The sequence below is a fragment of the Mustela putorius genome, unplaced genomic scaffold (assembly GCF_011764305.1).
Source record: "Mustela putorius furo isolate JIRA1106 unplaced genomic scaffold, ASM1176430v1.1 tig00003896_pilon_pilon_pilon, whole genome shotgun sequence".
NCBI lineage: Eukaryota > Metazoa > Chordata > Mammalia > Carnivora > Mustelidae > Mustela > Mustela putorius.
This window is the reverse complement of record NW_025422045.1, coordinates 8,712,694-8,735,483: the sequence shown is the minus strand read 5'-3', so window position 1 is coordinate 8,735,483 and position 22,790 is coordinate 8,712,694. Positions and strand designations below refer to the sequence as shown.

Sequence of the window (22,790 nt, the reverse complement as noted above, 5' to 3'; positions counted from 1 at the left end):
CCAGGACCATGACCTGAGCCAAAGGCAGATGCTTCACTGGCTGAGCCACCCAGACTCCCCCGCTGGAATACTTCTAAAAAAGAAACATCGCTTCATCAACCATTCGGTTACCCTAGGATACAATCTGTATAGGAAAGGCAAATAAGTACTTTTTTTTTTTTTAAACTAATTTTCAAAGTAACAAGCTGGTCTCCGAGCATCCTTCAAAGGTGACCAGGGAATTTTAATTATTATAAACTCAGACCTAATATAATTTGTCCTCCAACCCATTGTTACTATTTTCTTCATTAATTGCCTCACCTTTGGTCAGCGGCAACCCTTTTAACTCAGTTCCTAAATTCCCACTCAATTGCAGTGTTCTGTTCCCAGTCTGTCTTGTGCATTTCCTTTCCCAAACCAGGAAGCAGTCATTTCTCTAGTGACCCTTGGTTCTGTTAAGTGGAAAAGGTATTTGTACACCACATTCTTGCTGATTCTTGTTAGTTGGTTTTTATGCTTATCAGTCAGAACTAGGAATTACAGTCCTGTTGGGCTGGCAGACTTTTTCTAAATCCTGCCTCTTTTTTATACCTATGTTCTTTTTATATTGAACATAAATTAATGAAAATAGAGAAATAAACTCATTCAAAGATTAACAAGAAATGTGTTGATTCATCATGTCCTGTATATAAGAATATTTTGTCTTTTTTCCCGGTAGAGGAGACCCTGGATTTGTGAGAAACTCTTAACAAAAACCATTTGTTTTTAAGAAATACAAGGAACATTAGGGGTGCCTGGGAGCTCAGTGGGTTAAACCTCTGTCCTTGGCTCAGGTCATGATCTCAGGGTTCTGGGATCAAGCCCCACATCGGGCTCTCTGCTCAGCGGGGAGCCTGCTTCCCCCTCTCTCTCTGCCTGCCTCTCTGCCTACTTGTGATCTCTCTCTGTCAAATAAATAAATAAAATCTTTAAAAAAAAATACAAGGGACATTAGAAAACAAAGATTAGTTATATGTTAAATACTAAGAGTGTTCGGCCCTAGTGGCTGAGTTTATGACGTCAAAGGATTTGCTACAAGCCAACGAATGTAATCACTAAACCCATTCATGTTCCTGTGTCCATGTGACTTGTGCAAAGGTGTATCAAGCAGCTTAGCTGGGATTACATCCTCTGTTGTAGCAGTTCACTTCTACATGTTTTATCCACAGGGAAGTTATCCTGGGAATCACAAGGTAAGTACAAAGTATGTCTTCTTCCATTCAAATAATAACATAGAATATATAGAAGGAATGTGAGTGCTACCAAGTACTAGCAGTGATATATTTAAGGGACTAGAGGTTACATGAGGCATTTCCAACTAAATCTTTTTTTCTTTTAACGCTTAACAACCAATAAACTATTCCTGTGTAATGTTAACTTTCTTTTTTTTTAATACTTATTTGACAGAGACAGCGAGAAAGGGAACATGAGCATGGGGAGCGGGAGAGAGAAGTAGGCTTCCCGCTGAGCAGGGAGCCTGATGCAGGGCTCGATCTCAGGACCCTGGGATGATGACCCAAGCCCAAGGCAGACGTATAGCCTGAGCTACCCAGGCGCCCCATAACTGTTAACTTTTTTTTTAAGTTTATTATTTGAGTAACCACTACACCAACCTGGGGCTCAAACTCATGCCCCTGGACCAACAAGAGCCACGTGCTCTTCTGAGCCAGGCAGATACCCCTAACTATTAATTTTTGGGTACACCCATTCAGTAGTTCCTGACTTAGCGCATCTGGCTACCTATGAAGAATCTGTTTCCAATGTAGGTTACATTGGCCTGTTGGAATAAACTGAGTTTCTCATAGTCTCTGAAGCAAGGATCCGTTTCTAAGGCAGTTGGTGTTAGAGTGCGTAACTTTGCAGAGCAGTAGGCTCCTCTCAGCTCAGTTCTTGCCAGAATATGGATATCAGGACTTGAACTGTGTACTTGGGAAACCGTTTTTACCATTTGCTAGGAACGACATTAAATGCTGAAGACAAAAAAGAGCAAAAAGACAATTCCTGCTCTCTCAGAGTTAGAATCTAGCATAGAGAAGCTTAACTGTACAGATGATTAGTTATAATTGCGATACGTACTACAAAGAAAAAGTGGTTAGTCATTATTTCTATTTTCCATTGTTCAAATATATATTAAATGGCTGTTAAGGCTCAGATTAATTTGCTAAATATGAGGGCTATAATGGTGAGCAAAATACCAAGACCCCATACAGGTTTTGAGGGGGATAGATTAATATCCAGCTAATTGATCCAACTATCATAAAAAATGTGCTGAGTGCTTTGAAGGAAAGGTAAGAGTAGCCTGTAAGAGTAGCCCCGCCCCCGTTTTTTTTCAAATTTAGTTTTGTAATGCATTTAGGTAAAATAGAAAATACATAGTAGCGATAGGAATTGTTACTCAGCTTACATATGTCTATGCTGGGTCACAAAGCCAAATGTATTTCATACTATGGATATGGGTCATATGTATTTCATACTATGGGTCACAATAAAAAAGAAATCTTAAAAGCCACTGTACTGGGTAGATCCTATCCAAGTTTGGGGGTTGGATCAGGAAAAGCTTTTGAGGAAATGATGTTCCAGCTGAACTATGAAGAATGAACAGCTATAAACTAGTACAGAGGAGACAAGAAGAAGACAGAGATTTGGAATAGCATATGCAAAAGGCCTGTGTTGGGCCAAGAGACCAAAACAATTGAAGACTAGCATAGCAAGAATAAGGAGGGGAGGTAGTAGCGGCCAGACACTGCAGGGCTTTGGTAGCTCTTATCAGGAGTTCGGGTTTTATTCTGAGAGCAGCTGGGAACTTTTAAGCAGGAAACCAGCTTAGTGTTCTGTTTTGAAGTGATCGCTTTTGTCCCAGTATATGAAACAGACTTATAATATTAGGGCATAAGAGGATACATGGATACCGGTTAGCCAAGTGAGAGATAATGGGGGCTTGGACTCCCTTGTTAGCAGTGGAGATATCATGAAATGGCTGGATTCCAGAGATTTAAGAGAGAAACATGACAGGGAATTGAGATGGGCTGTGGTGAAGAAGAAAGTGTCGGGCATGAGTTCTCAGTCTGTATACCTTCAACATCCCTTGAGACAAGCTGGAGGAGGAGGCACAGTTTGGGGGAGGGGAAATCAGGAGTTCACTTTGGATATGTAGAGTCTGAGGCATCCTTGAGGACAGTCTTGGAAGAGATGCCTTGTAGGCAGTTATTATGAGTTTGATCTTGGAGAACAACTGGAGAATTTAATATGTGAGTCATCGGCACATAGGTTATTGACACTATGGACTAGGATGAAGTCATTTAGAGAGTACAGTGGAGATCTTTAAAAAATAGTACCCATGTCAGTGCCTGGGCTCCACGTAGACCAGTTACCACAACCTCCACTTGCCCTGCTTCAGGCCTCTAGGCTCTGACTCAGCCCAATGAGCACAGACCCACGGAGAGGTCCTGGATTATGGAGCCTGCCAAAGCATGCACAGACTGGCTTTGCCAGCATCCCTGCTCCCCTACTCTCAGCCCACACCTTTAGATCCTTCAGGGCTTTCTCCACTGTCTGCTGAATGGAGTCAGTATTCAGGGCTCTTCCCAGCTCTACCCCAGTCTTCAGTAACTGCAGGCTGCTTCCCAGCAAAACTATCTACTTGAGTCACACGTGGTCTCCCCCTCACTCTGCCCTGCCTCTGTTCCCTGTCTCAAGCTGGAGTTACCCTCTCCACTCTACCTTTTCCTGCTCACAGGCCATTCCCCTACCCTGAAGGTCCCATCCTTGCTGAAGCTACCCCCACCCCGATAAGGCCTAGAATACTTTCTTTCCTTTGAAGACTATCATCACTTCATTATCTGTACCTCTCATTTTCTGTTTAGCAGAGATGACTGTCGATCTGAGAATGCCAAAACTTACTAACTTTCCTATGTCTCCTACAACTCCCTATCCTCAGAGGTCTCCTGTTGGAACAGGCTGATGGGGCAGATAACTTACTGATCACTCTGCGACTTGTCTGATCCTGTAGCATAAAGAACCGCTCCCAGTGTGCTGGGAAACTGTCTCCTGGCATGGGGTGGAGAAGCCTCTTGAGGCTTAACATACGGTAAGACCCAGACAGGAGTGGGCAGACAGCGGAGATGAGGGAATTAAAGTATTTGCCCATCTGGCCTCATTTGACCTCTCTGCACTCAGATTACTTACTCTGCCTCCTCACATGATGTTCCCCTGTGGGCATGGGGATGACCCAGTGACCCCTCAGCAACAGGGCTTTGCAACATCCTGGTAGGGATGACATTGTGTTAAGCCGGAGATACTCCCTGGTGTGGCTCCCTGATAAGCCCTGATTGTTTGCAAAATGCCAGACTGTGGTCAGAATCTTTATTTAATCTGGTTTAGAATACATTACAAATCCCTGGTGGTTGTGAACATTATTAAACTAGCAGACACATACTTGATCTTAGACTAAAGGTCCAGAGTCTATGTGTGAATGAATTTTTAATTCTTAGATTTCAGCCTTAGTAGTAGATACTGTTGACTAATGCTAATTGACTTTCTCACCAACAGTGCAGGAGAGTTCCAGATGTCCACTTCCTCATCAACCCTTGATATTGTCAGGCTTTTTTTTTTTTTTTTTTTTTTAGTTTTAATCATTTACAGATTGTGTGTGTGTGTGTGTGTGTGTGTGTGTGTGTTGGTATCTCATTGTTTTGTTTTGCATTTCCCCAAAGGCTAATGATGTTAAACGACTTTGAGGTTTATTTGGATGTCTTTTTTCATGATGTGCCTCTTAACATCTCTTGCCTATTTTTGTACTACGTCTTTTTTTTCTTTTTGTTTTGTGTATATCAGGTATGAATCCTTGGTCAGATATATAGACTGCAAATATCTCTTCCCATTCTGATTTATGTCTTTTGTTGCTTGTTTGTGTCTTTGTTTTGTTTCTGTTTTGTTTCATTGTTGTTTTACTCTCTTACTGACATCTGATGAGTGGAAGTTCTTTAATGTAACCAATTTGTCAGTGTTTCGCTTCATTGTTGTCTTTTCTGCAACCTGCAGAAAATGAAACCTAAGAAATGTTTACCTATTATAAAGCCATGAATATATTCCCCTGTCTTCAAGTTTTATTTTACCTTTCACATTTAGATCTACAGTCTACCTGAACTGATTTGTGTACATGATGTGAAGTACGGGTCATTTTTTTTTTCTAGGTGGATATCCAGTGTGCCATTTACTGAAAAGACATTTATTTTTCTTTTCTTTTTTTTTTTTTTTGTTAAAAGGTTTTATTTATTTATTTGACAGAGATCACAAGTAGTTAGAGAGGCAGGCAGAGAGAGAGGGAGAGGGAAGCAGGCTCCCCGCTGAGCTGAGAGCCCGATGTGGGACTCGATCCCGGGACCCTGAGATCATGACCTGAGCCGAAGGCAGCAGCTTAACCCACTGAGCCACCCAGGCACCCCATGAGCCATCCAGGCACCCTGACATTTATTTTTCTTATGTTCTACAGGACCAATTTTGTCACAAGTTAAGGATCTGTATATGTATGGATCTGTTTCTGGACTTTTTTTTCTGTTTTACTGGACTTTTTGTAAGTCCTCATGTTAGTACCACACTGACTTAATCCCTGTGACTTTAAAGTAAGTGTTGCTATCTGATAGTATAAATCTTCCAATTGTGTTGCTTCTTCTTTAAGATTGTCTTGGCTTTTCTTGGTCCTTTGCATTTCATTTAAATTTTAGGGCTAGTTGCCAACTGACCCTAAAAAACATGATGGAATTTTGATACATGGAATCTATAAATCAATTCAGGGAGAATTGCTATCTTTGTTATATTGAGTCTTAGTAACCCATGAACATGGCATGTTCCTCCATTAAATATCATATTTTATAGTTTTCTGTGTAGAGGTTTTATATATCTTATGTTAGGTTTTGTCCTAGGTGGTTGATTAATAATATGAAATGGTATCTTATTTAAAATTTCATTCTCTAATGACATTTTCAAAAGTCTTTTTAAAATTTATTTATTTGACAGAGAGTGAGAGAGCACAAGCAAGCAGAGCAGCAGAGGGAGAAGGAGAAGCAGGCTCCCCACTGAACAGGGAGCCCTATGTGGGTCTCGATCCCAGGACTTGTGATCATGACCCAAGTCGAAGGCAGTTGCTTAACCAACTGAGCCAACCAGGTGCCCCCTCTAATGACATTTTTAAAAGACAACATTTACATACTTTGTATATATATTTGGTTCTTATATATTCATCTTGTAATCCAAAGACCTTGCTAAATCCACTTATTAATTCTAAGAGTTTTATTCATAGATTCCTTTGAATTTTCTACATATGCCGTCCACAGATAATGGTAGTTTTATTTCTTTCCAGTCCTTGTTTTCTTTCCTTCTCCTTTGGCACAGGCTAGTACCTCCGGTGCAATGTTGAACAGAAGAGATGATGGGGACATCCTTGTCTCAATTCCGATGTTGGGGATATCTTTCAGTATTTCACCATTAAGTAGGATGTTTGCTTTAGATATTTTGGTAATATTCTTGATTAAGTTAAGGAGAATCCTTTCTCTTCCTAAGTTGCTAATTTTTTTTTCTTAAAATCATGAACAGGTACTGGTTTTATGAAGTGCTTTTTCTGCCTCTACAAAGATAATCATATATTTTTTTCATCTTTATTGACATTTATCTTTATTCCCACTGATTGATTTTAGAATATTAAGCCAGTCTCTCACTCCTGAAATATACTCAACCCTCAAGCTGGCAGTGTTGTATTTTCCTATCCATAATTATTTTTGTTGAGATTTTTGCAGTTATGTTCCTGAGAGATTGGCCTTTAATTTTATCAGATTTGGTATCAAGGTGGTGATGAAATCAAAATGAGTCAGAAAATATTTCTGAAATATTTCTGAAAATATTTCAGAAAAGAAAGTATTTCTTTTCTGGAAGAGTTTGTGTAATTTGACATTTTTTTCCTTACATGTTTGGCTGGAAACTCTTTTGATGACACACTTTAGAACCAGTTTTGTAGGCCACATTTTGGGAAACAATGGCCTAGAACAAAACTTAAGCATGAAATTATCAATTCCTGTCAGTTTGAATGCTCTCACTTTTATTTCCTCCCTGTGCAGCACCAGCCACTTCACCTTTTCTTTCCCGGCTGTGTGGGGCTCAGCTAAGTCAGCACTCAAGAGAGTGGTGAGGTCATCTGAGACCAAGCCTGGTCCTCAGGACTGTGCTCTCTCCCTGCCACCAGGCAGCCTGCCCCAGCCTGCTCAGCCATCGCCACACTCCTCTGACAGAATGAATGCCCTTGACGGCATTCCCTTCAAGGTGCCCAATGGCTTTGTGATAGGCACAAAGTCCCTTCCTGGGCCAGAACTCAGCATCCCAGCCTGCAGGGAGCTTCTGCTGGGTTCTATGGTAAGTGTATCTGTCTGTCCGTTTATCTCTTGTCTCTGCTCCTCTAGATCTGATGCTGAGACTCATGGGTCTTGTTCCTTGATTTTAAAGGGCAGCAAGGCCAGGGAACCTGGGTGGCTCAGTCAGTTAAGTCTCCAACTCTTGATCTCAGCTCAGGTCTTGATCTCAGGGGTGTGAGTTCAAGTCCCTCATTGGGCTTCACGCTAGGTGTGGAGCCTACATACATACATACATACATGGCAGCAAGTCCATCTCTGGTATGTTCTAGAAAGTTTGGGAAAAATCCAAGGGAAAAGGTGTTTCACGAAGAAGGCTAGTGGCCTGATGATGGGGATTATTTGCTGGGGTTTATTTGAAGCTTAGAATAACAGGAAGCTGCCAATAAAAAGTGACTAAGAGTCATTGCAAAGATACTCCAATTCCTCTTTTCCCTGTTGGCCTGCTGCCATGGTCAAAATTCTACCATTTAGAATCACTCCTGTGAACTAAGACACTATCTCCAGAATCCTCTGTTAAAATGCAGACAGTTACATGGGACACATTAGAAGGGGTTACTATTCCATAGACCCAAAGCACCTCTCCCCCGGAGGTGCCCTGGAAAGCCCCCATGCCCCACAGCTCACACAGGGGGATATGCACCCAGTGTATGCAGTGGTATTGCACACCCTCAAGAGAAACATGATGATCTAACTTCCAGGAGAGTCCCATTTACTTGAAGGTTTGGGGGAAACCTATTGCATCTGTATTATAACACAGGTCATGAGAGAGGACGCAGAATTCACATGAATTTTTACAAACGGAAGAACGAGATTGCCAAAAACTCTGAAACTGGTGTTGGGCCTCTCAGAGTCTTGTGTGCCTTGTGTGCCTTCTTCACTGTCTGCAGGGTACTTGGTAAAAAACTCTGAGGCTCTAGGGCGGCCCTCACTCATTTTGCACATGAGGAACCTGAAGTCCAGAGAAGGGAAGTCATTTGTCCAAAGTTAGTGGAGATAGTAAGGTGTTAACCCAGGTGTTATCTCCAAATCATTGTGTATTCGCTCAGAGCAGGATCGGAGCATGAAACACTGGACGAGTGATGTTCTGAGGCAGAAAACTGGGTTGTAGGAAGTCAGGTGCAGAAAGTACCATCCACGAAAGAGGAAGGGGCTTGAGTGGCTCGGGGGCCCAGGAACAGGAGACTCGGTGCCGTTTTGCTTTATCGACAGACCCTTAGGACCAAGGTGTCCAGAAGGGAAATACACTCTGTAAAACCCAGAGCCCAGTGTCCACGGGCCAATAGTCTGTGGGGTGGGAGCTCTGACTCTTCCCAGGCAGCCTGCACTGTGGGCCTGTGTCGTCGGGAAAAGGAATTCGCTTGATGAAGCTCCAGCCAAGGTGGATTATCACAGCTTTCCCCTCCCTGCTGAGCTCAGACCAAGCCGAGAAGAGACTATCCTAAACGTTACTTCTCTTAGAAGCAGAACTGGGAAACTTTCTACCAAGTCCATGTCTGGTGTCCTCGCCCAGGTGCTGAGCCTGGCTCTGACCCCTACTCTCAGGGAGGGTATCTGTACTCCCCGGAGCCTAAACTCCTCTAAACTCCATGGAGTTTAGCCTCTAAACTCCAGGTTAACAGTTTAGCCTCTCCTACTAAGTCCCCTTGAGTTCATCGGGCTATATTCCCAGTGTTTAGAACCTGGAATACATTTCCCATAACAATGATGTTCTAGGTAGTGCTTAGATTACCAGGTGAACCTACAGTGGTCTAAAGGGAAGAAGTAAGCTACTGTTAGCCCCTGCTTAGGTGCTCTGTGTACAGTCACTCTTCTCTCTCCTATTTATGATAACCCTTTTAGCAGGCATGTTTTCCTACCCCATGGCACAGGAAACCAAAGTTCCCACTCAACTGATGTACTTGCGAGTGACACAGCCAGGATTCCAACACTTGTCTGTCAGACCCCAAAGCCCATGTCCACCCCTTCCCCTCCGCTGCCTTCACCCTTCCTTCCATACTTAAAGCCTTGGCAACTCTGTGTTTTTATTGTTTCGCAGTTTTCCCTTTAATTAGAGTGAACTGCCCTAACAAAAAAAAATATATTCTTAGTGAAAAAATACATTCACATGGTTTAAAAATGAAAAAAAAAAGAAAAAGAAAAAGATTACAAAATTATATAGAGCGGAGGTTAACAAACATTTTCTATAAAAGACCAGGTAGTAAAAACTGGCAATTACTCAACTCTGCTGCTTAGAGAAAAAGCCAGAGTTCTGGAAAGGAGTGGGTGGGTATAACTGTGTTCAAATAACAGTTTACCGGGCGCCTGGGTGGCTCAGTGGGTTGGGCCACTGCCTTCGGCTCAGGTCATGGTCTCAGGGGCCTGGGATTGAGTCCCGCATCGGGCTCTCTGCTCAGCGGCGAGCCTGCTTCCCTCTCTCTCTCTCTCTGCCTGCCTCTCCATCTACTTGTGATTTCTCTCTGTCAAATAAATAAATAAAATCTTAAAAAAAAAAAAACAAATAACAGTTTACCTACAAAAGCAGTGGGTGTGTGCAGCGTGGCCCACAGGCAGCTTGAAGGCCTTGGGAGAGCAAACAGTCGTCCACTGACACCTTCCCATTGACCCAGTTCCCCAGCTCCACACCCTCACTGGGGATATCTGTTCCTCATTTTCTCTGTATTTTTCTGGGGATATTTATGTGTATAGAGACAAGCAAGTACAGCTATTTCCTCCCTTTTTACACCAATGGTAGCATGTTATATACACTGTTCTTCTTGACTTTTGTACTGCATATATTTTAAGATCTTTCTTTATTGGTACATAAAAAGCTTCTTCAGTTTCATTTGTCACTGTGTGGCATTGCATTACGTGGCTATATCCTACTTTCTTGAATGGGTGCCCTCTTTATGGACTCTTGGGTTCTTCTCAGTCTCTTGTCATGATAAACAGTGCTGCTGGGAATGATGATATGCATGTGTCCTTTTGAATTTCTTTAAGCATTTTTCCAAATTTTCCTCCATAGGAGTCATACTGATTTCCATCCCAGCCAGCACTCTACAGGAGGTCACATGCGCCCCCACCAACAGAGTGTCCTCAGACTTCGGGTCTTTGCTGAGGAGTAGGCAGATGGTATCTCAGGGTAGCTGTGATTTGCCTTTCTCTTATCACGAGTGAAGTTAAGCAACTCTTCGTGTGTTTAGAAGACATCTGTGTGGCTTTTTTCTGTGGACTATCCATATCTTTTGCTCCTTTCCCATTGAACTGTTGATCTTTTTCCAATCTATTTCTAACACTTCTTATATTAGTAAATTTAGCCCTTTGTCTCTTTATGTGAGTGCTGTTTTTCCCCCACTTTGCCATTTATCTTTGACCTTGCTTGTGGTATATTTGCATGCAGATTTTGCACATGTGTGTATCTGTACTTTTATGGCTTTGGGAAAGGCTTTCCCCACTTGAGGACATCTCTTCTGTTTTTTTCCTAGTACTTTAATAGTTTCATACATACATTTAAATTTTGGTCCTTTTGGAATTAATTCTTTTGTATAACGTGAGAATGGATCCAACTTTATTTTCTTCAAGCCAGCTAACATAATTTATTGGCTAGTCCCTCTTTTTCCCATTGTTTGAGATGCCCCCTTTATTATTTCCTAAAGCCCCATAGATATTAAGGTCTATTTCTAGACTTCCTATTCTATACCTGCATCTGTACCAATACCATAGTTTCAATTATTGACATTTTATAATATGATTAAACAGCCAGTAGGGCCAGTTCCCTCTCCCTATTTACCATTTTGTGCCCAGAGTCTTCTGGCACTTCTGTTGTTTGTTTTTCACATGAACTTTAGAATTATCTTGCTTAGTTCCATAAATCATCAAGTGTTGGTATTGATGTTGGGTCTTGGTATCTTTTCGTCCCAAGTCCCATCAGCTGTCTTGAAACCGCCTTAGTCTCTTTCTCTCCATGTCTGCCTCATCACTCTTCACGTGGTCTTTTTCCCTCCTCTGTCCTTCACAACCTGCCTGTTTTGCTTCAATCCCTTCATCCAGCTGTTTATTCTGCACATACTTACAAACGTCCACCCTGTGTCAGGCCTGCCTGGGCCCTGGGGATGCAGAGAGGAATAAGACACAGTCCCTTACCTCAGTCAGGAAGCAATGCTAGAACGGCCTAGTTAGGTTCCTCTCCTCAACCTGGGGTCATGTCAGGAGAGAAGGGGGCAGAACCTGTGATCTACGTGTCTGAGTACCTGTCTTTCTGCCTCTCCTTCCCCCCACAAATACCACCTCCCCCAGCTTCGTTCTTCCTTCATTGACCATCATAGAGCACTGAAAGAGCCTTTTAAACAATTTTACATTTTTTAACAGAATTTTGTATTTCTGGTTCTTACTTTTTAAAGATTTTATTTATTCACTTGTCAGAGAGAGCGCGAGCGAGCACATGCAGACAGAATGGCAGGAAGAGACAGAGAGAGAAGCAGGCCCCCCGCCGAGCAAGGAGCCCGATGCGGGACTCGATCCCAGGAACGCCGGGATCATGACCTGAGCCGAAGGCAGCTGCTCAACCAACTGAGCCACCCAGGCGTTCTTACTTTTAAAAGTGGGCAGCAGATAAATAATTTATTTTTGACTCAATTCTAAATTCTCAAGTTAGATTATTTATGTAAACTCCAGACTGCTTATTTAGGTGGCCTGATATGTAGTGAGAAAACACTACTGTCAGGTGGACAGAGGAATCCCAGCTCAAACTACTTGACACCAATCTGATTTCCAGCAATTTGAAGATTTTGAGTCTCAATTTCATATTCAGCAAAGAGAAATAACACTATAACATACTTAGTGGGGTTTAACAGAGATTAGTGATTTTTATGTTTCCTGGACCTCAGAGTAACCTCTGATGGCAACAAGGGGAAGGAGAGGTTTGTGTGCTGAGTGGGCCTCCAGGGCTGAGTGCTCACTGGCAAATGGTGCTGGGTGAAAATTCAAGTTCAAGTGAAAGTGTCTTTGCTAAAAACAAGGTTTTTTGGAGACTTTTTTTTTAAAGCTGCTGTTGTTCAATTACATACTGAATGGCAAAGGGACTTGGGATTTGGGGTTTCAATTACTTAATGGCAAAGGGACTGTTTCATTGTGCTAACCTAATTCCTCATTATGTCCTTGGGCAGAGTTAACCCATTCAGTTGTTACTGCTATCCATCGATCCCAGTGCTTACTAAAACTGGGGCTGAGGGTGGGTGGTAATAAGTGCCTGGCGTTCAGAAACAGAAGCTGCCCAGGCCTGACAAATTTTTGGCTGAACAAAGGGGGCACGGTAGGGGTGGGCCCTTGGCCCTGCTTTGGGCCCAAGAGCCTCACATCCCCTTCTTCTTGCAGCACGAATTCAGCCTGGAGAGGAGGGTGCTCTTCTGGGTGGAGGCAGTCATCCGGGGACCCTGCCCCGTCCAATGCGACGCCCTGGGAATGGCATCGGCCCCTCCTGCCTGGCTCTTGCTGGTCGGCTCAGAACCTGAGCCAGTGCCCCCACCAGCTGCAGACACCTGCCCCGAGGCCAGACCCCAGCTGCAGCTAGATCAGGAGGAGGAGAAAGAGGAGGAGGTCAAGGAAGAGGAGGAGGAGGAGTTGGAAGAGAACCAGGAGGAGGCCCACGTAGAGGAAGAAGCCGCCTCTGCCAACAAGGAAGGGCCAGGTTCCTGCAGCCCCCTGTCCAGCTCCCCCGCGAGCGCTGGCCCGGGCCATTCCCGGTGCTCGCTGGACTTGCTGCATGGCGTGAAGTCGGAGCTGGCCGGGGCGCGGCGGCGGCTCTCGGAGGGCCGGCTGTCCGTTCGCCCCCGCGCCCTCCTGCACCGCATCCGCCACCGGGCGCTGAGCCTCTGCCCCAGCCCCGCGCCGAGTCCCGGCCCGGTGCTGCCCGCGGGCCCTGCGCCCACGCTCCCCAACGCCCCCGCGCCGCCCCCACGGCCCTCCACGGCTGGCGCCATGCCCCCGCTGCGGAGCCACAAGCCCACGGTCGCGGTAAGGAACCCCAGCTCAGCAGCAAGGCCCCCAGTAGTCTGGGTCCCAGCCTGATCCGCAGCCCTCGTTCCCTCCTCTCTGCTCTCCTTCCTGCCTTTACTTGTTCTCACCTAGCCGGGTACCATGCTGGCCTCCCTTGACCTAGACGAGTCCCTGCTCAGAAGCCCCATTCCCTGTTTTCTGCTGTGTCTGTTTTCCTTCTGTTGGGACCCACGCCACAATAACTGTAATCATCCAGTATCTGTCTCTTCCCATGCAGTATGAATTTTTTTTAGGGCAGGGATTGGAGGGCCTTCATTTTTGTTTCCAGGGCACCCAGCAGCAGATTGGCCCCTGGGGGTGCTCCTGGAATGTCCATTGAATGAATGAATGTGCCTCAAATCTAAGGCTTCCCACCCAGTGAGGCTTCCTTTGGGATGGGTAAGCTGGAGGCTCAAATCAAAGGTTGCTCCCTGAGCAGTTACTTCCTGCTGCCCAGGAAGTAACATTGACTGAGAGAGAGTTGGCCAGGGAGAGGTGGGACAAGGCAGTGCCTGTAGTGGGAGAGATCAGGTGCTGAGAGGGGACAGTTTTTGCCGACTGGGAAGGCTTCGGGACAGAGGATGTGCTCCTGGAAGAACCAGGAGTAGAAGTGAATTTAAAGTGAAACCAGTGAAGCTTAAACCTCAAACCCCTCTTGGGGCCTCTTGGCCTCTTCCAAGGCTTTATATCTAATGTGCCTTTTTTAAGAGGCCCAAATTATGTTAAGTACCAAACTCCATAAAGCCTGGATCTGGACAGATGGAGTGGGTCAGGAATGAGAGCCAAAGGGCACAATGGGACACAGTTTTCTGTCCCCTAGCTGCCCTATTGTTGGGCCAAGAGATGCAACAGAATAAGGCCCAGGTGAAATTTAAATCCAAAAGACAGACTAGAGGTCTGACTTTTCCCACTCATGGGTGTGTGACCTCTGGAGAGTCACTGAACTGCCCTGAGCTCTCCCTGGGTCACTTTACCACACACAGTTAGTTAGGGCAAACGCAGAGCACAGGCTCTGTAAACTGGGCAGGCGGCGCCATATCAAGGGCCAGACGTTGATGCCAGGATGGCTCTTTCCTGATCCAGATTAAATGTAACTCTAGCAACAACCGTCCTTGTTCTGCAGAAGGGAAAACTGAGGCAGAGAACAGCTAAGAATCATTTTTAAGGTCACAAGAGTAGATTCAGATCCTAAGATTTGGATGTCTTCCAGTTTGAGGGTCAAAAGCAGACCCTAGGGAAAGCTCATGGCAGGAGAACCCCTGAAAAGTTAGGGATGGGTGGACAATTCATGTCAAACATATACGCTCTTCCCCAGGAGCCAGGGCAGCAGCTGGGCTTTCCCTGGGGAGAAGGGGACAGGGCAGTCTGGTTAGGGTGGGCAGGTGGGTGCTTCTTCATGGGGAATGGGTGAAGGGTGATGCTGGCCAAACCCGCTGAAGTGCCTTCGAGCCACCCTCCTTACTCTAGGGCCAGTGTGCCCAGTCCCTACCCTGCTCCACGCCCTACCAAACCTCAGCCCAGCCAACCTGAAGAAGGAAGAAGATCCAGCCCTGCTTCCCCCTCACTAAAGTGTAGGGTAAAGAACCCCGAATGTGATTCTGAGCAGGGCTCAGGTCCCAAGTGTGTGTTGCTTCCCCAGTCATTAACTTCTCTGAACCTCAATTTCAATGTCTGTGAAATGGGATAATAGGGATGGACCTATCATATTTCTCCTGCGGGAGAATGTCCTGCCTTGCCGGGTATCACCTCCAGAGGCAACTGACACACCCAGCCTGTCTCTATTTCAGTCCCTCAGCCCCTACACCTGCCTGCCGCCTCTTGGCGGCGTGCCTCAGCATCTCAGCACCTGCAAATCACACCCCACTTCTGCTGACCTGCTGTCTGCCCTGAGCCAGGAGGAGCAAGACCTCATCGCACCCGTAGTTGCCCTGGGGTATCCCCTGCATAGGGCCATCACGGCTCTGCAGAAGACAGGGCGGCAGAGCCTGAGCCAGGTAGGTAAAGGAGGACCCCTGAGCTTGGGGGGCTGTGGGGACCCCTGAGCCAGGTGTGTGGCCAAGTAGTTTTTATCTTTAACTTGAAAATCTTTGTTTCCTTCTCTTTAGAAGCAGAACCTTTAGCCTGGCATTAATTGTTGAGGGTTATGAGCAAGTTTCTGGACCCTGGTGCCATTTTATCCATAAGGGTTTATCAGGAGTCTCCATGGCCATTTGGAGAGTTGTAATATTCTTCTCCTATCCCAGTCTCTGCCCCAAGCACAGGGGGCTGAAGCTTTGGGCAGCCAGTAATCTCTCCAGAGATACCCAGTAGAACTTTCTGCAATGAGAGAGATGTTTTATACCTGGGTTGTCCAATACAGTAGACACTGGCCTTATGTGACTACTTGAAATATGGCTAGTGTGACTAAGAAACTGAACTTTTTGTTTCACTTAATTGTAATTAATTTAAATTAAAATAGCCAGATGTAGCTGCTGGCCACCATAGGGATGGCTGAGCTCTAACCACTCCCCTCAAAGAGCAGTTTATCCATATTCATATCCATCTCTTTCTCTTTTGATCTACCCATCCATCCACTTCATCTAGTCCACAGTATTTACTCGGCACCTCCTAGGTGGTCAGATGGAGCTAGAAGCTATGGGGAGGAACTTCCCCTTGGTGGAAGGGGCTGCAAAGAATTTATGGCCATCCTTAATCGAGCACAAGGAGGTTCCAGTGATCAGCAAAGGCTCACGGAGGTACCACATCTTGAGCTGGACTTTAAGGATGAATAAACTCTGAATCTGGAGGAAGCAGAAGGCAGAATATTCCAAGCAGGAGGAACAGTCTGAGCAAAGGAGTGGAGGCAACGGGGCAGGGTTTGGGAGGCCCTGATCCAGCCGGTCTCTCTGGAGTGCAGAGTGCATGATGCAGGCTGGTGAGAGACAGGACAGGGAAGGGGGTGGTGAGGGCAGATTGAGGGTGCCTTGAAGGCTGAGCTGAGAAGTTTATAAATGACCCACTCACAAAAGGGAGGCATGGAAGGATTATTATGAGTAGGGGCAGGAGGTGACATGGAATGCCATTGCCTGATCCCCCCTTCTCCCACCTGAAGGTCACATCTTGCTTCCCATTGTTTTCTGCACATGGGAACTCTTTTGGTTGGAAAGCTGAGCTGCAGATATCAAAAGGTCCCAGGGCAGTTGGCACTTCTTCCTTTCTTCTATCTCTGCTCCATCACCATCAGAGGGTTTGGATACTCTCTCCGTAATGTCTGACGGCTGTCATATGTTGGGTCCCTGAGGTCCAGAGCTGCCTGCTTCTGGATAAGGGAGGGATAGAAGGAGAGTGACTCAGACCAGAGCTGAAGCAGGACGTGGTGCTGCCAGGATGAGGAGGTGGGCGAATGCACGTGGCCACCTTCCTCACCCACCCCTGCTCTGTTCTCCTCTGGCTTCATCAGTCCATGCCTTGTCCTGGAGGAAAACTTCCAACATGGCTGCTGACATTCATCCAACACCTTCTTTGTGCCAGGCCCTCAATCTGAGAATATTTGATTAGGTCTTCTCAGTTCTGCAAGGTTGCTACTACTGTCCCTCCCCACTTTGCAGATGAGGAAACTGAGGCCAGGGAGGTTCATATAACCAATCAGTGGAAGAGCCGGGGTTCAGGCCAGGCTGGTTTGACTCTGAATCTTTGTTGCCTGGTACTTTTCCTCTCATTTACTGGGCGAGAACCTTCCAGGGAAGCACCCAAGACTGATCTGAGATTTAAGAGTAGATCTAAGATTGTCCCCACCTTCACCAACTGCTGAAAGCTAGGACCTGGGCCCAGAAGCTGGCCAGAAGGACTGTGAGGGACCATGGCCACGGTGGGAGCTCTGACATGCCACCCAGTCCCTTTAGCTCCTGTGACAAGGCTGAGGCCTCAGGCCATCACTGTGGGGGTCTGAGGATGAGTCGGAGCCAGCACAAGGCACTGGCCTCCCCATGGATGGGCTGGAAGAATCCCACTGCATCAGGAACATTGTGTTTCCAGATATGCACTGACCACCTGCCTGGCCAGCCGGATCTCTGGGTGGCCTTATTCCGTGGTCGTCAGTCAGGAGCCAAGCCCTAAGGTGTGGGCCTGAAGGGCCACTGGATGACTCCATCTGTCCTCCCCCACCAAGTGATTATTTCCCTCTATTCTGTGAAGTCCCACCATTAATTGAGCAACTCCTTGGGTTCAGAGTCCTTCCCCCCTTAAAGGATGTACACTATAATAAACCTTTTTGGCTAGAAATTATAGACAGATGGCCCAGGAAGGCGAGCATCAGGTGACAGAGACAGAGCAGTTAGAAGAGCCAGGGAGAAAGGAGGAGATATAAAAGATAAGCTTTGTTCATCATTCCTTCCTTCCTTCCTTTCACGAGGACTGATGTGCCCACTGGCTGCCTATAGGACAACACAGGTGGCATGTGTGAGCATCCACAGGCCAGGCCCAGACTTGGTATGGGACTCCAGGCACCTCAGGGTGCTTCCCCTCTTTACAGAATGGAGGGGAGTACATGCATTTATAATCAATGAGTGCTGAGGCCCCCATTCTGGGGTGTGAAGGTGACATCCTGGGGCCTGAGGCAGACCTGGTGGCTTCTACAGTCTCATAGGACCAAAAGCTGACCAAGCAGCAGAATGTCTATAACTGTAGATCCCCAGGACCTACTCTGGAGAATCCCAGTCAGCAGATCTGGAGTGTGCAAAAAGGCCTATTGTGTTAAGGATCTGAAGGTGGTTCTGATAGCCAGCCTGCACGGGGTCTACTGGTATGGGTTGAGGTCAGCTGTCCCTTGAGTCAGTGGTTCTCAGCTATGGCTGCACAGAATTACCTGGGGAGCCATACGAATCCCAGTGCGCAGACTGCCTCCCAGACCAATTATATCTGAGCTTCTAGAGACACCCGTCCGAGGCTTATGGGTAGTCATGTCAGAGCTCCCAGGTAGCTGCAGTCAGCACCAAGGCCAAGAACCGTTGCTGTGTTTGAACCAAGAGACCAAGGAGCAGCCACCATCCACGCTTGACTTGCTCTTCTTTTCACCTTTGGAAATCCTGTTCACTTTCAAGGCAGCTCAGAAAACCTCCTCTAGCATTGGGTCCCTGATGGACAAAGCCGAGAGGTCAGGTGATCTAGGTCTTAGTCCTGGGTCCTTGGGCAACCTGCCCACCCTGCTTGGGCCTCTTTCTTACACTGAACAAGGAGAGCTTGGCTGGATGGTTTACAAAACATGCTCAGAGCAAGGTCAGGCATCCTGAGGCGGGAGCACCAGACTCCTGGCTCCCTTGCTCCTGCCCCCCCAGTTCTCCAAGAACAGCTCGATCTTCTCATTATTGTTGACGTCTCCTGATGCTTGGACAGTTTAGAAGCTAAAGCAGTTAGAAAGCACTCATCTGTATGATCCACCTCTAAAGGTCTGTAGAAACCTCCCTGTTCTTCTCCACCTATACCCATAATTCTTATGGCCTGGAACCTTCCTTTGGCATTGGCTCTCTATAAGTGTTGCTTTGATTTGCCCGGGACTCAAGATTTCCTCTATCTGGCTCACCCCCCTCCCCTACCCCCCCCAAGCAGTGAGCTCCTTGAAGGTAGTTCTTAATTCATCTTAGAAACATGGCATACATTTATTGAGGTCCTTCTGCCTGCCATGCTGGGTGCTGGGGACACAGTGGTGATCAAGACTGAAACAACCCTTCCCTCGCTGAGAGAGAGAGAGGAAAATAACTAGAGTTGGACACACTGTGACAGGGGAAGCACAGGGCTATGGGAGCTGCAGGCAAGGCCCCCAGTGGAGACCAGGGCAGAGGCTCCCTAGGGAAGAGGGCTGAGGCTGGCCTTGACCGAGGGAGCGAGATGTGTGGAGGCCTGGGGTGCTGAGGCCGCTGACAGGGGCAGAGGGGAAGGCCTTTGGGCTCTGGTAAGGAGGCAGTACTTCATCCTGAGGGCAAAAGCAGCTTCTGGTGACTAAGCACAGAGTGACCTGAACAGGTTTCCCAGCCCTGTGGTACTTCCTCTGTCCTCCTCCCCTTTCTGGCACCAGAGTTCATATGGGCCCGGGTAGCAGACATGTATGTGTCTAGGGATGGGGTGGGGCTGCCCAGGTGTGGATGCTGAGGAGGCTGCTTCACACAGGTGGGTGCTCACTAGGGAGGGTGACCAGACTGGGATGAGTGGTGGGTGAGGCGCCCGTGCTTCCGGCCTGTCCCACTCCCCACTTAGGGCCTGGGAATCCTTATCTTACCCTGACAGCCCTTTTCCTAGATTATAGCCCCTGGTTGGGGACAATTGGTTAAGAACTTGCTGTCCACCCACCCCTGGGTCTCCAGGGGACACCTCTGTCCCTCTTCTCTTGGCTCACAGGGTCTTTGGGGCCATTTTGTGAGTGTGTGGTGGGTTGACTTGTCAGCCTGGTCTGAGCTCAGGCCTGGCTGAGGTTGCCAGGGTGCTTTCTCTATCTCATCTGCTGCCCCTGCCACTGCTCTGACTGCACCACTCCCCGTCCCCACCCCCCACAGTTTCTCAGCTACCTTAGTGCCTGTGACCGGCTGCTGCGGCAAGGCTACGAGGAGGGGCTGGTGGAGGAGGCCATGGAGATGTTCCAGTTCTCCGAGAGCCAGGTCAGCAGGGCCACCTGCCCAGGCCCAGAGTTGGGGGAGGAGATGGGCAGGGGTCCACACATAAGCCTAGTGTGCAGGGGCACACTTGTGCTAGAGTCAGAGCCTTGGGGCCATCAGGAGACAGCCTGCTTGCTGAGCCCCGGGGAGGAGGAGACAGCCCAGGGAGGTGAAGCGTGGGGAAGGGGAGAAGATGGGATGGGGAGGGAAACAGGTGGCAAGACTTTCACATTATTTAGCCAAATTAACACACAAATATTATTGAATGTCCACTCTGTCAGACACCTAGAGAGGAGCCACGTACAGCACAAGGATGCATAAACTCTGCTCGGGCAGTTTGCTGGCTACCTGGGAACCCAGAAAGCAGGCAGCTGTGGGCTCAGTGGTATGTTCTGAGTGCCCAGTGGACATGACCTGTCCTCAGGGTGCTGCTGGCTGTGGCTCTACTGAGCGCTTCTCCACAGAGGCTGAGGCAAGGACAGAGAGCTTCAGGGGATGCCAGGGGGAAGGGAGGAAGGGAGAAGAAGCAGGCGCTTCTCAGGTACTGGGGCCAGAGGAGGAAGAAAGGCAGAGGCTGCACGGTGTGAAACTTTGGCAGGGTTTGGGGCTTGGGTAGAGACCCCAGGCTGTGCTTCCTCTGGGCACCAGTATGCAGCCTCCTGTTTTCTGCCCCAGTCTCCAAGCACAGGGAGTGAGGAATGAGCTGGAATGGAGGAGTAAAGCCAGGATGGAGCCAGTTGTCAGGCCAGAACCTCCTTCCTTGGCACAGGAAGGGAGGTCCAGGCCCATGTCACCCCAAGGTATAGGAAGAAAAAGCAGGTGCTGCCCAGGACCAGGCTTACCTGGCTTGGGCAGTCCATATACAGAGTAGATACAGTAGGTACCAGGGAGAAGGCTCCACAGGAGGTGACTGGCCTGGCAGTGTCCCCAGCACTCTCTCTTCTTCCCCTTCTTCAGGCAGGGGAGTTCCTGCGCCTCTGGGAACAATTCAGTGCCATGGGCTTCCAGCAGGACCGGATCAAGGAAGTGCTGCTGGTCCACGGCAACCGCAGTGAGCAAGCGCTGGAGGAGCTGGTGGCCTGTGCCCAGTGAGCACTGGCGCATTCCACAATGCCTGTGCATCCCAGTCCTGGGCCAAACCTGGCAATCCATAGTAACTGGATTAGTAAGACTACATAAGAGGGGAACCTGGCTGGCTAAGTTGGAGGTGGCTCTTGATCTCAGGTTTGTGAATTTGAGGCCCACATTGGGTGTTGAGATTACTTTAAAAAAATACACAAATGGGGCATCTGGGTGGCTCAGTGGGTTAAGCCTCTGCCTTCAGTTCAGGTCATCATCCCAGGGTCCTGGGATCAAGCCCCTCATTGGGCTCTCTGCTCAGCAGGGAGCCTGCTTCCCCCTCTCTCTCTGCCTACTTGTGATCTCTGTCAAATAGATAAATAAAATCTTAAAAATTTTTTTAAAAAATATACATAAATAAACTTTGAAAAAAAAAAAAAGATCACACAAGAGTGACACACACTTATACAAACAATGCCAAAGGTGGAGGTAAATACTGTAGGGGAGGCCAGATTTACCCATTGTAGGTTTTCAGCTGGGGCTCCTCATGGAAAAGACCAATTAAGAAGAGAAAAACATTTTATTTTATTTTTTTAAGATTTTATTTTATTTATTTGACAGAGAGAGACACAGTGAGAGAGGGAAAAACAAGCAGGGGGTGAGGGAGAAGCAGGCTTCCTGCTGAACAGGAAGCCCGATGTGGGGCTCGATCCCAGGACACTGGGATCATGACCTGAGCAGAAGGCAGATGCTTAATGACTGAGCCACCCAGGTGTCCTGAGAAAAAGTTTATTAACACATGTGGCATTTCTACATCATATGGGGGAAACCTCAATGAAAAGGAACTCAAAACAGCAGTTAGAACTCTGGCTTGTATCGCATCTTCAACAAAGAACAGTCAATTTGTATAGAAATGACAGGACAAAGGAAACTGGTTTTGGGGTTCCAGAGATGGAAGCTGTTGGGGGAGGGGGCGGTGTAAATACAGGGAAGTGAACTAGCTGAGTAGGTTTGTTGGCAGATTCTTCTGGAGCATGTCTGGACTGATAAGAATTTGTCTCCAGAAAAGGAGAGTTTATACCTTGCCTTTAGGCAAAATGTGGGGGAGGGTAGAAGGAGATTTTTTCCTGCATTTGTTGCTTCTTAATCACCTTCAACTCAAAATGATTTTTATGTCAAAGAGGCATATTTTTGGGTGACACTCTGGTCTCTTTAAATATGAAAACAATTAGCTGAAAGAGTTGAAAGTCATTGCCTCTGGGGAGGGGCATATGGGGGAGCATAGACAAGGAACTGTGTTTTTTCATAAAACCCTTGTAAAACTACCTGTATTTGACTCTTTATTTTTTTTTTAAAGATTTTGTTTATTTATTTGACAGAGAGAGAGAGAAAGATTGAGATCACAAGTAGGCAGAGAGGCAGGCAGAGAGAAGGGGTAGCAGGCTCCCTGCTGAGCAGAGAGCCCAATGCGGGGCTCGATCCCAGGACTCCAGGACCCTGAGATAATGACCTGAGCTGAAGGCAGAGGCCTCACCCACTGAGCTACTCACGTGCCCCATGTATTTGACTCTTTAAACTATAGGCATGAATAACTTTGATTTTAAGAATAATAAAATAAGTGGTGAGCCATTCTTTTCAGTCCTGTGGGCTCCTAGTTAGTGTGGAAAGAACATCTAACTGT

General features: G+C 47.0%; 1 protein-coding gene across 1 annotated transcript; it reads left to right on the top strand.

The window, feature by feature from the left end:
- Positions 1–6,519: 6,519 nt before the first annotated feature.
- On the top strand, positions 6,520–21,305 carry UBAP1L (ubiquitin associated protein 1 like). Its single transcript, XM_013059578.2, has 5 exons — positions 6,520–7,419; positions 12,768–13,406; positions 15,215–15,421; positions 19,952–20,053; positions 21,008–21,305. Exons 1-5 carry the CDS (start codon positions 7,000–7,002, stop codon positions 21,140–21,142), a joined length of 1,503 nt encoding a protein of 500 aa, XP_012915032.1. The 5' UTR covers positions 6,520–6,999; the 3' UTR covers positions 21,143–21,305.
- Positions 21,306–22,790: the final 1,485 nt, after the last annotated feature.

Bases quoted from the DNA above. Each gene is read 5' to 3' on its own strand.
- UBAP1L (XM_013059578.2), top strand. From the start codon at position 7,000: ATGACACACTTTAGAACCAGTTTTGTAGGCCACATTTTGGGAAACAAT. The intron at 13,407-15,214 runs GTAAGGAACCCC...TCTCTATTTCAG, and splicing joins GCCACAAGCCCACGGTCGCG to TCCCTCAGCCCCTACACCTG. The intron at 20,054-21,007 runs GTCAGCAGGGCC...CCCCTTCTTCAG, and splicing joins TCCAGTTCTCCGAGAGCCAG to GCAGGGGAGTTCCTGCGCCT.